Genomic DNA, 12644 nt, shown 5'->3' with positions numbered 1-12644 from the left:
AGAAAGCCTGTCTCTGGACAGTTGAGGTTTTGCTTTTTAATTACCTAGCACTATAAATAGCCGTTTTGTTGTTTTTATATCTATATCATAGAATCCAGAGTTTTCCTCCACTGTATATCTTTAAAGTTGTGAATGTTATGCAGTTTCTCAGTTTAACTCGCAGTGTCGCTGTTCACCAGTAAAATCATTTTATTTCATTTTGTATTTCATACTCCACCCTGTTCCTGATGTCATGTTTAGGGCTTCTAGCTCACATCGTAGCAAAAACGTAGACGTATCTCCAATCTTTTTTTACCATCTAGTTTTCTAAATACAGTTCAGACAAATGTTTTCGTTTACATGTTGATTGTATAACAAGTATTTTTCGTTGTCTTTTTTTTTTTTCTCCCCGATATGGATTTTAGAGGCATCAGTGTTGCTGGTGAGATGTTTGGCCTTTTGTTCTTCGTGATGATGGCGCACACCGCTTATGGAGACGTGAGCTATTCTTTTCCGGAGGAGATGAAACCCGGATCTGTGATTGGAAATATAGCAAAGGATCTCGGGCTCGATGTGAACAGACTGTCATCTCGAAAAGCTCGGATTGATACTGAAGGTAACAGAAAACGATACTGTAACATTAATATGAATACTGGAGAACTGGTCGTAGCGGAGAGAATCGACAGAGAGGGACTATGCAATGAAAGAATTGTCTGTGCTCTCAATTTCGAATTGGTTCTAGAACACCCATTGGCGATGCATCGTGTGACAATACAAATACAAGATATTAATGACAACACACCAGCATTTCCTAAAGATGTAATAAAGCTTGAGATAAGTGAGAATGCTGTGAAAGGCGCTCGGTTCCGCGTGAATGAGGCTCATGATGCAGACATAGGAAAGAATGGAGTACAAAGCTATTCCATTGAAAAGAATGACCATTTTCTTTTATCTGTAAGTACAAAGGCGGATGGTGGCAAAAATATTGAGTTAGTGTTAGAGAGAGAGTTGGACCGTGAGCAACAAAAACAACTGACATTAATTCTCACTGCGGTAGACGGCGGGACTCCACCGAGATCAGGTACTGTAGCCATACACGTCACTGTGCTGGATGCTAATGATAATGCTCCAGTCTTTAGTCAGGCCGTCTATAAAGTCAGTCTGCCTGAAAATTCTCCTCTAGATACTTTAGTGGTGACAGTGAGCGCTACTGATGCTGACGAGGGACAAAACGGAGAAGTGACATATGAATTTAGTCGTATTTCCGAAACTGCGAAAGAATTATTTAATCTGAATGAGAACAGTGGAGAGATTAAAGTTAAAGGCCCCATTGATTTTGAGGAGGACGTAAAATATGAGATGCTTATTGAGGGAAAGGATGGCTTTGGTCTTTCTTCAGACACTAAAGTAATTGTAGAAATTACAGATGTTAATGACAATGCCCCCATTATAGTGATTAAGTCTTTAAATAGCCCCGTTCCTGAGAATGCGTTACCCGGTACAGAGGTTGGCATCATTAATGTGCAGGACAGAGACTCTGAGAATAACGGACAGGTGCGCTGCTCCATTCAGCAAAACGTCCCGTTTAAACTTGTACCTTCAATCAAAAATTACTATTCTCTGGTGACCACAGGTGAATTAGACCGCGAGCTGCTCTCTGATTATAATATTACAATTACTGCTACTGATGAGGGCTCTCCGCCTTTATCTTCCACTAAGAATATTCACCTGACTGTAGCTGACGTGAATGATAATCCACCTGTATTTCAGGAGCAGAGTTACAGAGCTCATGTGCAAGAAAATAACAAACCGGGCTTCTCTATTTGTTCAGTATCAGCTACAGACCCGGACTGGAGACAGGATGGCACTGTAGTTTATTCTCTGTTGTCCTCTGATGTCAATGGCGCACCGGTGTCCTCCTTTCTATCCATTAACGGAGACACCGGGGTCATTCATGCCGTGAGGTCGTTTGATTACGAACAGCTGAAAAGTTTCAAAGTGCTCGTGTTAGCCAGAGACAACGGTTCTCCTCCTCTGAGCAGTAACGTGACCGTGAGTGTCTTCATAACGGATGAGAACGACAACTCCCCTCAGATATTATACCCCTCTCCGGAAGGAAACTCCTTCATGACCGAGATGGTACCCAAAGCTGCGCAGGCGCGCTCCCTGGTCTCCAAGGTGATCGCCGTGGACGCGGATTCTGGCCAGAACGCGTGGCTCTCGTATCACATTATTAAAGCGACTGATCCGGGACTTTTCACTATCGGTGTCCACAGCGGAGAGATCAGGACGCAGCGGGACATTTCTGAATCTGACAACATGAAACAGAACCTCATTGTGTCCGTGAGAGATAACGGACAGCCCTCTCTCTCAGCCACGTGCGCATTATATTTACTTATATCAGATAACTTGGCTGAAGTTCCAGAACTGAAAGACATGTCTCGCGACGAGAGCAGCTCCAAACTGACGTTTTATTTGATCATCGCGCTGGTGTCCGTTTCCACTTTCTTCCTGACCTTCATCATCATCATCCTGGCCGTGAGGTTTTGTCGCAGGAGAAAGCCCAGACTGTTGTTTGATGGAGCTGTAGCCATTCCCAGCGCGTATCTTCCTCCAAATTACGCAGAGGTGGAGGGCGCGGGAACTCTCCGCAGCACTTACAATTATGACGCATACCTGACCACGGGCTCGCGCACTAGTGACTTCAAGTTCGTCAGATCTTATAATGAGGGCACGCTGTCTGCTGACCTGACTCTGAACAAGACTCAGTCCGCTGTGGATGATCTTGAAGGGCTTGATGCGGAAATGCTCGATTCGTTTCAGGTAGGAATTAGTCTTTCTTAAATATATATTTTTTTAATTTATTTTATTTAGAACTTATTGATTTAAAGCGTATCTGTGTTTTATGTTGACACGTTGACAATTTTGAAGGACAGTTTGAAATCGGAAAAGAAACTGCATTAAGTGCACTTTTTCTGGTATGTATGAGGAGTCATGAGGCTTGTTTCACTTGTTTCATTATTTGTTTATTGCTAATATTGTGAATTTTAATTGTGTTTGGCATCTTAGGGGTCAAATAAATCTGTGCCTCTTGTAAAGCTTATTTTACCGTCTTGTCTAATACCCGGTTGTGTCCACATAGATTGTGCTGTTTGTAATGGGACTTGTCCTAAAACGTTGGTATTTTAAGGAGTTTTGTGTTTCTCTCTTCGATGTTTCCTTAATGTGAAATAAGCTTTTTAAGGGAATTCAGTTGTAATGTTGGTAATATTCTGTTCAGCAAATTATTTTAATCGCCATCTTAGTCGAACTGGAAAGGTCATTTGTTCACACACACACTTGCATTTGTGGTTTACGGGGACTCTCCATAGGCATAACGTTTTTTTACTGTACAAACTATTTTCTATCGCTCTACACCTTAACCTACCCCTCACAAAATACTACTGGCTATTTTTGAATGTCATAAAACACCGTTTTGTATGGTTTTTAAGCCTTTTGTTTTACGGGGACACAGGAAGTGTCCTCATAAACCTTGTTTACGTTGTAGTACCCATGTCATTATACACATTTGTGTCCTCATAAACCATATATACCAGTACACACACACACACACACACACACACACGTTTGTTTCTGTGAATTGTGGGGACTTTCCATGGGCTTCTGTTACTTTTATGCTGACCAAACTATATTTTCTGGCCCCGAACCCTAAACATACCCCTTACAGAAAACCTATTTGCATTGTTACACTTTCAGATAAACATCATTTACTACACTGAAAAAAATACTAAATGTTTTTAAGGTAAGTGGTTGCAAACTATTTATTTTAGCTACATTTAATCATAAAAAAAATAAGTAATAAAAAAAATAAATACACACACACACACACACACACACACACACACACACACACACACACGCACACACACCAGTTTGTTGTTTCTCACTTAATCCTTTAGGAAATATCAATGTTATGCAGTTTCCTATTTCAACTCGTTGTGTCGCTGTTCACCTGCAAAAGCATGTGTGTCTTTAGTACACATCTCTCCACCCTGCTTGTGATGTCATTCACATGACTTCAAGCTGGTTTTGTGATAAAGAATCCTCGACGTTGACTGACTGCTTATACCTTACTTCGTTCAATTTTTCTGTGTTTAGATTTAAGCGTATGTTTGCTTTACATGTGTATTGTTATATTTCTGGATTTAATGTCTGCTTAACATCTGAAGCATTACAAAGGTTCTGTGTGACTGCTGAGATGTTTGGTCTTTTGTTCTTCGTGCTGGTTGCGCACACCGCTTATGGAGACGTGAGCTATTCTTTTCCGGAGGAGATAAAACGCGGATCTGTGATTGGAAATATAGCAAAGGATCTCGGGCTCGATGTAAAAAGAATGCTCACTGGGAAGGCTCGCTTTGATACTGAAGGTAACAGAAAACGATACTGCGACATTAATCTAAATACTGGAGAACTGACCGTAGCGGAGAGAATCGACAGAGAAGAGATTTGTGAAAAGAAATCTTCATGTGTCATAAACCAGGAGCTTGTGTTAGAAAATCCGTTAGGTTTGCATCGCGTCATTTTCAATATTGAGGACATAAACGATAATTCACCACAGTTTAAGCAAAGTGTTATCAAATTTGAAATACAGGAATCGGCACTTAAAGGTTCTCGTTACTTATTAGATGAGGCTCATGATGCAGATATTAGTATGAATGCAGTGCAGTCATACATGTTGCGAGAAAACGAACACTTTCTTCTTAGTGTACTTACGCGTACAAATGGAAGAACATATGGAGAGCTAATTCTTAATAAAGAATTGGATCGTGAGCAGCAGAAAGAGGTAACATTAATTCTCACTGCGGTAGACGGCGGGACTCCACCGAGATCAGGTACTGTAGCCATACACGTCATTGTGCTGGATGCTAATGATAATGCTCCAGTCTTTAGTCAGGCCGTCTATAAAGTCAGTCTGCCTGAAAATTCTCCTCTAGATACTGTAGTGGTGACAGTGAGTGCTACTGATGCTGACGAGGGACAAAATGGAGAAGTGACTTATGAATTTGGCCATTTATCCGAACGGCTTTTGGAAATATTTTCTCTTAATTCCTTATCTGGAGAGATTAAACTAGCAGGGCTGATTGATTATGAGGATGTGAGTTCAATTGAACTGCCAATTCAAGCCAAAGATGGTCAAGGGCTAGCCAATCATTGTTCTGTATTAATAGATGTTATTGATGTCAATGATAACGCCCCTATAGTAATACTTAAATATGTGAACATTCCTATTCCCGAGAATGCGTTACCCGGTACAGAGGTTGGCATCATTAACGTGCAGGACAGAGACTCTGATAATAACGGACAGGTGCGCTGCTCTATTCAGCAAAACGTCCCATTTAAACTCGTACCTTCAATCAAAAATTACTATTCTCTGGTGACCACAGGTGAATTAGACCGCGAGCTGCTCTCTGATTATAATATTACAATTACTGCTACTGATGAGGGCTCTCCGCCTTTATCTTCCACTAAGAATATTCACCTGACTGTAGCTGACGTGAATGATAATCCACCTGTATTTCAGGAGCAGAGTTACAGAGCTCATGTGCAAGAAAATAACAAACCGGGCTCCTCTATTTGTTCAGTATCAGCTACAGACCCGGACTGGAGACAGAATGGCACTGTAGTTTATTCTCTGTTGTCCTCTGATCTCAATGGCGCACCGGTGTCCTCCTTCCTATCCATTAACGGAGACACCGGGGTCATTCATGCCGTGAGGTCGTTTGATTACGAACAGTTGAAAAGTTTCAAAGTGCTCGTGTTAGCCAGAGACAACGGTTCTCCTCCTCTGAGCAGTAACGTGACCGTGAGTGTCTTCATAACGGATGAGAATGACAACTCCCCTCAGATATTATACCCCTCTCCGGAAGGAAACTCCTTCATGACCGAGATGGTACCCAAAACTGCGCAGGCACGCTCCCTGGTCTCCAAGGTGATCTGACTTCAAGTTCGTCAGATCTTATAATGAGGGCACGCTGACTGCTGACCTGACTCTGAACAAGACTCAGTCCGCTGTGGATGATCTTGAAGGGTTTGATGCGGAAATGCTCGATTCGTTTCAGGTAAGCCTTTGATAATTTCCTTAAAAATAATTGGGTGGATTTAATTTGTTTAAATGTAATATTTGCGGTTTCAACTGACTGCTTTCTTTAGCAAAGGTTTTTTTCTTTTTTTCTTAGCGGTTCACGTGGCTCTTTCAAATGCTTGATTGTAGACACATGAACAGGGTCAGTTTGGAGTTAGAAAATATTGATGGTATAAGCGACTTTTTTTTTTTTTACACTATCTGGTCATGTATGCGGTAGTTATTTTTTGTCACTCTTTTGGACTTATTTTGAAGTCGAGCTGTAAAAGTAGTTTGTTAGTGATCTTTTAAAGATTTCAAGGACATCCGTCTCATTCTGTTGACGAATGCTTTCGTTAAAACTTGTCATCAGTATATGTGTCCTTCTAGAGTCTGACATTTGTAATTGTCTGTGATAAAATATTGCTATTTAAATAGTTTGACTTTTGTCTTTGTCATTTTTCTATGCAGTTAGTTTAGAATGAGAATTAAGTTCATATGTTAGTAACGTTCCCTTGAGAGAAATCTTTTAAACGTACTTTTAATCTGATTGGAAATGGCGTAGGACAGGTTTCCCGTGTTGCTGTACATGGTGCTGCACTGCTGTTTACTACTGGTTTTCGGTATTTTGTGTGTATAGCTCTCTATCCCTCTATATTTGTTTGTTTATTTAATTTTTAATAACATGCATAGTGTGGCCTTCTTTATATCTCGCACTTAAATGAATAGTTAACCAAAAAAAAAAAAATTTTGTCATCATTTACTCACACTCATGTCGTTCCAAACCTGTATGATTTTCTTTCTTATATAGAACATGATAGAAGATATTTTTAAGAATGCTGGTAATCAAACAGTTGATGGACCCCATTGACTAACGTAATATTTATTTCCCTACTATGCAAGTCAATGAGGATCAACAACTGTTTGGCTCTTCAAAATTCTTTAAAATATCTTCACTTGTGTTCAATATAAGAAAGAAACTTATACAGGTTTGGAACGACATGAGGGTGAGTAAATGACAACATTTTCATTATTGGGGGAATTAATCCTTTAAGAGGATGTTGCTGCTGGCTTACACAGTTGCATAACAATAAAATGATTTGCTAAGTATACAACACGCGTTCTTTGTGTGTAATAACATTCAATTCTGTCTGATAAGAATGTCCTGCAGTTTCTTATTTTAACTCATAGTGTCGCTGTTCACCTGCAAAACAATGTGTCTTCAATACACATTTCTCCGCCCCGTTTATGATGTCATGCACAGGGCTTCAAGCTCCTCTCGTTGTAGAAAATCGTCGACAGTGACTGATCGTCTAATAGTGTACTCCTTTCGATTTTTCTCAATTTAATTTTACATTTGTCGTTTTGTTGTTGGATGTAATTTCTGCTTAATATCTGAAGAATTCCAAAGGTTCCGCGTTGCTTGCGAGATGTTTGATCTTTTGTTCTTCGTGCTGATGGCGCACACCGCTTATGGAGACGTGAGCTATTCTTTTCCGGAGGAGATGAAACGCGGATTTGTGATTGGAAATATAGCAAAGGATCTCGGACTCGATGTGAACAGACTGTCATCTCGTAAGGCTCGAATTGATACTGAAGGTAACAGAAAACAATACTGTGACATTAATTTGAATACTGGAGAACTGATCGTAGCGGAGAGAATCGATAGAGAGGGACTTTGTGGAAAGAAAGCTTCATGTGTCATAAACCATGAGCTTGTCCTTGAAAGCCCTCTAGAACTGCATCGCTTCATTCTAAATATTGAAGACATAAATGATAATTCACCACAGTTCACAGAGAGTGTCGTTAAATTCGAAATACGAGAATCAGCAGACAAAGGGTCTCGCTACTTATTAGATGAGGCCCATGATGCCGATATTGCTCGGAATTCTGTGCAATCATATACACTTCAAGATAATGAACACTTTATTCTTAATGTACTAACCAGGGAAAATGGAAGAAAATATGGCGAGCTCGTGCTGAATAAAGAGTTAGATCGTGAGCTGCAGAAAGAGGTAACATTAATTCTCACTGCGGTAGACGGCGGGACTCCACCGAGATCAGGTACTGTAGCCATACACGTCACTGTGCTGGATGCTAATGATAATGCTCCAGTCTTTAGTCAGGCCGTCTATAAAGTCAGTCTGCCTGAAAATTCTCCTCTAGATACTGTAGTGGTGACAGTGAGCGCTACTGATGCTGACGAGGGACAAAATGGAGAAGTGACATATGCATTTAGTCATTTATCCGAAATTGTCCGGCAATTGTTTTTCCTTGATACAGTGTCAGGAGAGATTAAACTAAAGGGACTCGTAGATTTTGAGGAGGAGAGTTCAGTCGAACTACCGATTCAAGCTAAAGATGGTCAAGGGCTAGCTAGTCATTGTACAGTAATATTATATGTTACTGATATCAATGATAACCCCCCTGTAATAGTGATTAATTCCCTTAACAGTCCTATTCCCGAGAATGCGTTACCCGGTACAGAGGTTGGCATCATTAACGTGCAGGACAGAGACTCTGATAATAACGGACAGGTGCGCTGCTCTATTCAGCAAAACGTCCCATTTAAACTCGTACCTTCAATCAAAAATTACTATTCTCTGGTGACCACAGGTGAATTAGACCGCGAGCTGCTCTCTGATTATAATATTACAATTACTGCTACTGATGAGGGCTCTCCGCCTTTATCTTCCACTAAGAATATTCACCTGACTGTAGCTGACGTGAATGATAATCCACCTGTATTTCAGGAGCAGAGTTACAGAGCTCATGTGCAAGAAAATAACAAACCGGGCTCCTCTATTTGTTCAGTATCAGCTACAGACCCGGACTGGAGACAGAATGGCACTGTAGTTTATTCTCTGTTGTCCTCTGATGTAAATGGCGCACCGGTGTCCTCCTGCGCTGCTCCATTCAGCAAAACGTCCCATTTAAACTCGTACCTTCAGTCAAGAAATATTATTCTCTGGTGACCACAGGTGAATTAGACCGCGAGCTGCTCTCTGATTATAATATTACAATTACTGCTACTGATGAGGGCTCTCCGCCTTTATCTTCCACTAAGAATATTCACCTGACTGTAGCTGACGTGAATGATAATCCACCTGTATTTCAGGAGCAGAGTTACAGAGCTCATGTGCAAGAAAATAACAAACCGGGCTCCTCTATTTGTTCAGTATCAGCTACAGACCCGGACTGGAGACAGAATGGCACTGTAGTTTATTCTCTGTTGTCCTCTGATCTCAATGGCGCACCGGTGTCCTCCTTCCTATCCATTAACGGAGACACCGGGGTCATTCATGCCGTGAGGTCGTTTGATTACGAACAGCTGAAAAGTTTCAAAGTGCTCGTTTTAGCCAGAGACAACGGGTCTCCTCCTCAGAGCAGTAACGTGACCGCGAGTGTGTTCATAACGGATGAGAATGACAACTCACCTCAGATATTATACCCCTCTCCGGAAGGAAACTCCTTCATGACCTTTTGCTGTAGTGTGTGAGTAGGAAATATCAGTTTACATTTCCAAACTTTCATTTAGCCATTAATTGTAATAATCCAGTGAGATTTTTGTCTGACAACAGCCAGTGCTCCACACAGAGATCTGATCTCATCATCATCCAGTCTGTCTGAAATGACACGAAGAAACAGAACAAACTAAGGCAGACTAAATCCAGAAGAACTGTGGCAACGTCTCCAAGATGCTTAAAGAGACCTACCTGCAAAGCTACATTACTGTTAAAAATGTAGGCACTTGTGTACAAATTCTGTATAATAAGGATGCTGTCAAAAATAATGCCATAAATAGATTTTCTTTATCAATTAGCTTCTATTAACTAAATTAAATCAACATTTGGTGTGAGCATCCTTTGCGCTTAAAGCAGCCTTTGCCCTTGGTGCACTTGCGCGTAGTTTTTCAGGTAGCTTTGCAGGTAGATTTCTTGAAGCATCTTGGAGATGTTGCCACAGTCCTTCTGGATTTAGTCTGCCTCAGTTTATTCTGTTTCTTCATGTCATTTCAGACAGACTGGATGAGGATGAGATCAGATCTCTGTGTGGAGCACTGGCTGTTGTCAGACTCCTTGTGCAAACAAAAATCTCACTGGATTATTACAATTAATAACAAAATTAATGCTTGGAAATGTAAACGGATATTTCCTACTGACACACTACAGCAAAAGATAGAAATAACTGACTTCAACCCATTTTTAATACTAGTAGTGTTCTAATAATTTTGGCCACCACTGTAAATTCAGATGATTTTTTTCATAAGGTTCTGGCATTCACTGAATCTTGTGTTTTTCAATTTTCAGGATTTTTGAGTATTGTTTTTATATTTACATATTTTGTTAAAAATGACAGGACTTATATATTAACTCTCTGAGAGCAGAATGTTTTTTTTTTCATCAATAAAGTGAAGTTTCCTTTTCAGTTGAAATATGACCAGACTTTTATTTGGTCAGTGATATGTAAGCTTGCATATCTTATTGTCACCCATTCTTTCAAATGTCTTTATTTTTGCAAATCATTAATGTATTCAGCTTTTTAGGTGGCTGGCATTTAACATTTTGTCTGATTAGAATCTAATAGTAGCATCTTTTTTTCTGTTCGTGGGTTTGAATTTGACGGGGTTTTTTTTGTGAAATTGATCTTTTTCTGCTGTTTCTGTTGAGCACTGTATACATCTACACTTCGACAACTACGGTTTCAATGTTTATTTATTTATTATTTGTTTGTCACGTTTATTGGACTCTTTTTCTTGAGCCTTAAATCTGATTACACTTTACTGATTTCCTGTGCACTTATGTTGAGATCATAAATTGCAGTTTTCACATTTTAACGCCTAGTGTCGCTGTTTACCTGCAGAGGTTTTGAGACATGATGTTATTTTATCTCCACCCTGTTTATGACGTCATTCCTTGTAAAGACGCATCAGCTTTAGTGAAATATTATTCGATTCTGGCTGCTGGACGGGCCTATTGTATCCGCTTCAGCGAGGTTTCTAGATTATCTCATTTTGCTTTCGTTTAATGCTCGGAAATATTCTGGTTTTGTTTAGTATTAGCCTGCATGGGAAATATGGATCGCAGATTCTTTCCGACGCATTGTCTGATTGTGGGCATTTCTCTGATTATAGTCATAACGCACGCCGCTTATGGAGATGTGAGCTATTCTTTTCCGGAGGAGATGAATCGCGGATCTGTGATTGGAAATATAGCAAAGGACCTCGGGCTCGATGTGAACAGACTTACATCTCGTAAAGCTCGCATTGATGCTGAAGGTAACAAAAACCGATTCTGCGACATTAATTTGAGAACGGGAGAAATGATAGTGGCCGATCGGATAGACAGAGAGGTGCTTTGTAAGGAGAGGCTTTCCTGTACGCTTAATTTCGAATTTGTGTTAGAAAACCCTTTGGAATTGCATCGTGTTGTTTTACAAATCCAAGACATTAATGACAATGCGCCAGTATTTCCCAAAGATGTAATCAAGCTCGAAATAAGTGAAAATGCCGATAAAGGTGCTCGTTTTCGTGTCATTGAGGCTCGAGATGCTGATGTCGGCCACAATTCAGTACAAAAATATATATTAGAAAAAAAAGTAAATTTTATTTTAGCGGTGAATTCAAAAACAGATGGAAGCAACTATGTCGAGTTAGTGCTTGATAAAGAGTTGGATCGTGAGGAGCAGACAGAGGTGACATTAATTCTCACTGCGGTAGACGGCGGGACTCCACCGAGATCAGGTACTGTAGCCATACACGTCACTGTGCTGGATGCTAATTATAATGCTCCAGTCTTTAGTCAGGCCGTCTATAAAGTCAGTCTGCCTGAAAATTCTCCTCTAGATACTTTAGTGGTAACAGTGAGTGCTACTGATGCTGACGAGGGACAAAATGGAGAAGTGACATATGAGTTTGGGCATTTATCTGAATCTGCTAAAGAAACATTTTCATTGGATCATCAAACTGGACAAATTGCCGTGAAGGGGCGAATAGATTTTGAAGATGAATCAAGGTATGAAATTATTGTTGAGGCTAAGGACGGATATGGTCTTTCCTCAGACTCAAAAATCGTGATAAAAATTACTGACATAAATGACAATGCTCCAATTCTTATAATTAAATCTCTTAACAGTCCTGTTCCTGAGAATGCGTTACCCGGTACAGAGGTTGGCGTCATTAATGTGCAGGACAGAGACTCTGAGAATAACGGACAGGTGCGCTGCTCCATTCAGCAAAACGTCCCGTTTAAACTCGTGCCTTCAATCAAGAAATATTATTATTTGGTGACCACAGGTGAATTAGACCGCGAGCTGCTCTCTGATTATAATATTACAATTACTGCTACTGATGAGGGCTCTCCGCCTTTATCTTCCACTAAGAATATTCACCTGACTGTAGCTGACGTGAATGATAATCCACCTGTATTTCAGGAGCAGAGTTACAGAGCTCATGTGCAAGAAAATAACAAACCGGGCTCCTCTATTTGTTCAGTATCAGCTACAGACCCGGACTGGAGACAGAATGGCACTGTAGTTTATTCTC

General features: G+C 40.4%; 3 protein-coding genes across 3 annotated transcripts; all 3 read left to right on the top strand.

Annotated features, from left to right (window-relative positions):
• The first annotated feature begins 332 nt into the window (after positions 1 to 332).
• Positions 333 to 7409, top strand: LOC107660915 (protocadherin beta-16-like). Its single transcript, XM_016450356.1, has 4 exons — positions 333 to 2691; positions 4867 to 4871; positions 5993 to 6098; positions 7389 to 7409. Exons 1-4 carry the CDS (start codon positions 394 to 396, stop codon positions 7407 to 7409), a joined length of 2430 nt encoding a protein of 809 aa, XP_016305842.1. The 5' UTR covers positions 333 to 393.
• Positions 7410 to 7479: 70 nt separating this feature from the next.
• On the top strand, positions 7480 to 9599 carry LOC107660914 (protocadherin gamma-A10-like). Its single transcript, XM_016450354.1, has 2 exons — positions 7480 to 8716; positions 9082 to 9599. The coding sequence occupies exons 1-2, from the start codon at positions 7531 to 7533 to the stop codon at positions 9597 to 9599; spliced, it is 1704 nt and encodes a 567-aa protein (XP_016305840.1). The 5' UTR covers positions 7480 to 7530.
• Positions 9600 to 11064: 1465 nt separating this feature from the next.
• Positions 11065 to 12640, top strand: LOC107660913 (protocadherin beta-15-like; the record flags this gene model as incomplete). Its single annotated transcript, XM_016450353.1, has 1 exon — positions 11065 to 12640. A coding segment is annotated over exon 1 (1473 nt), but the record flags the coding sequence as incomplete, so codon positions are not given.
• Positions 12641 to 12644: the final 4 nt, after the last annotated feature.

The sequence above is a fragment of the Sinocyclocheilus anshuiensis genome, unplaced genomic scaffold, assembly GCF_001515605.1.
Source record: "Sinocyclocheilus anshuiensis isolate Anshui unplaced genomic scaffold, SAMN03320099.WGS_v1.1 scaffold1647, whole genome shotgun sequence".
Classification (NCBI taxonomy): domain Eukaryota; kingdom Metazoa; phylum Chordata; class Actinopteri; order Cypriniformes; family Cyprinidae; genus Sinocyclocheilus; species Sinocyclocheilus anshuiensis.
The sequence above is the reverse complement of the archived record's forward strand: the minus strand, read 5'-3'. Positions and strand labels throughout refer to the sequence as shown.

What these genes read in the sequence shown, in the direction of transcription:
- LOC107660915 (XM_016450356.1), top strand. Translation starts at nt 394, where the DNA reads ATGGATTTTAGAGGCATCAGTGTTGCTGGTGAGATGTTTGGCCTTTTG. An exon ending in AAATGCTCGATTCGTTTCAG is followed by an intron (nt 6,099 to 7,388) that starts GTAAGCCTTTGA and finishes CTCTCGTTGTAG; the next exon opens with AAAATCGTCGACAGTGACTG.
- LOC107660914 (XM_016450354.1), top strand. Translation starts at nt 7,531, where the DNA reads ATGTTTGATCTTTTGTTCTTCGTGCTGATGGCGCACACCGCTTATGGA. An exon ending in CTATTCTCTGGTGACCACAG is followed by an intron (nt 8,717 to 9,081) that starts GTGAATTAGACC and finishes TGGTGACCACAG; the next exon opens with GTGAATTAGACCGCGAGCTG.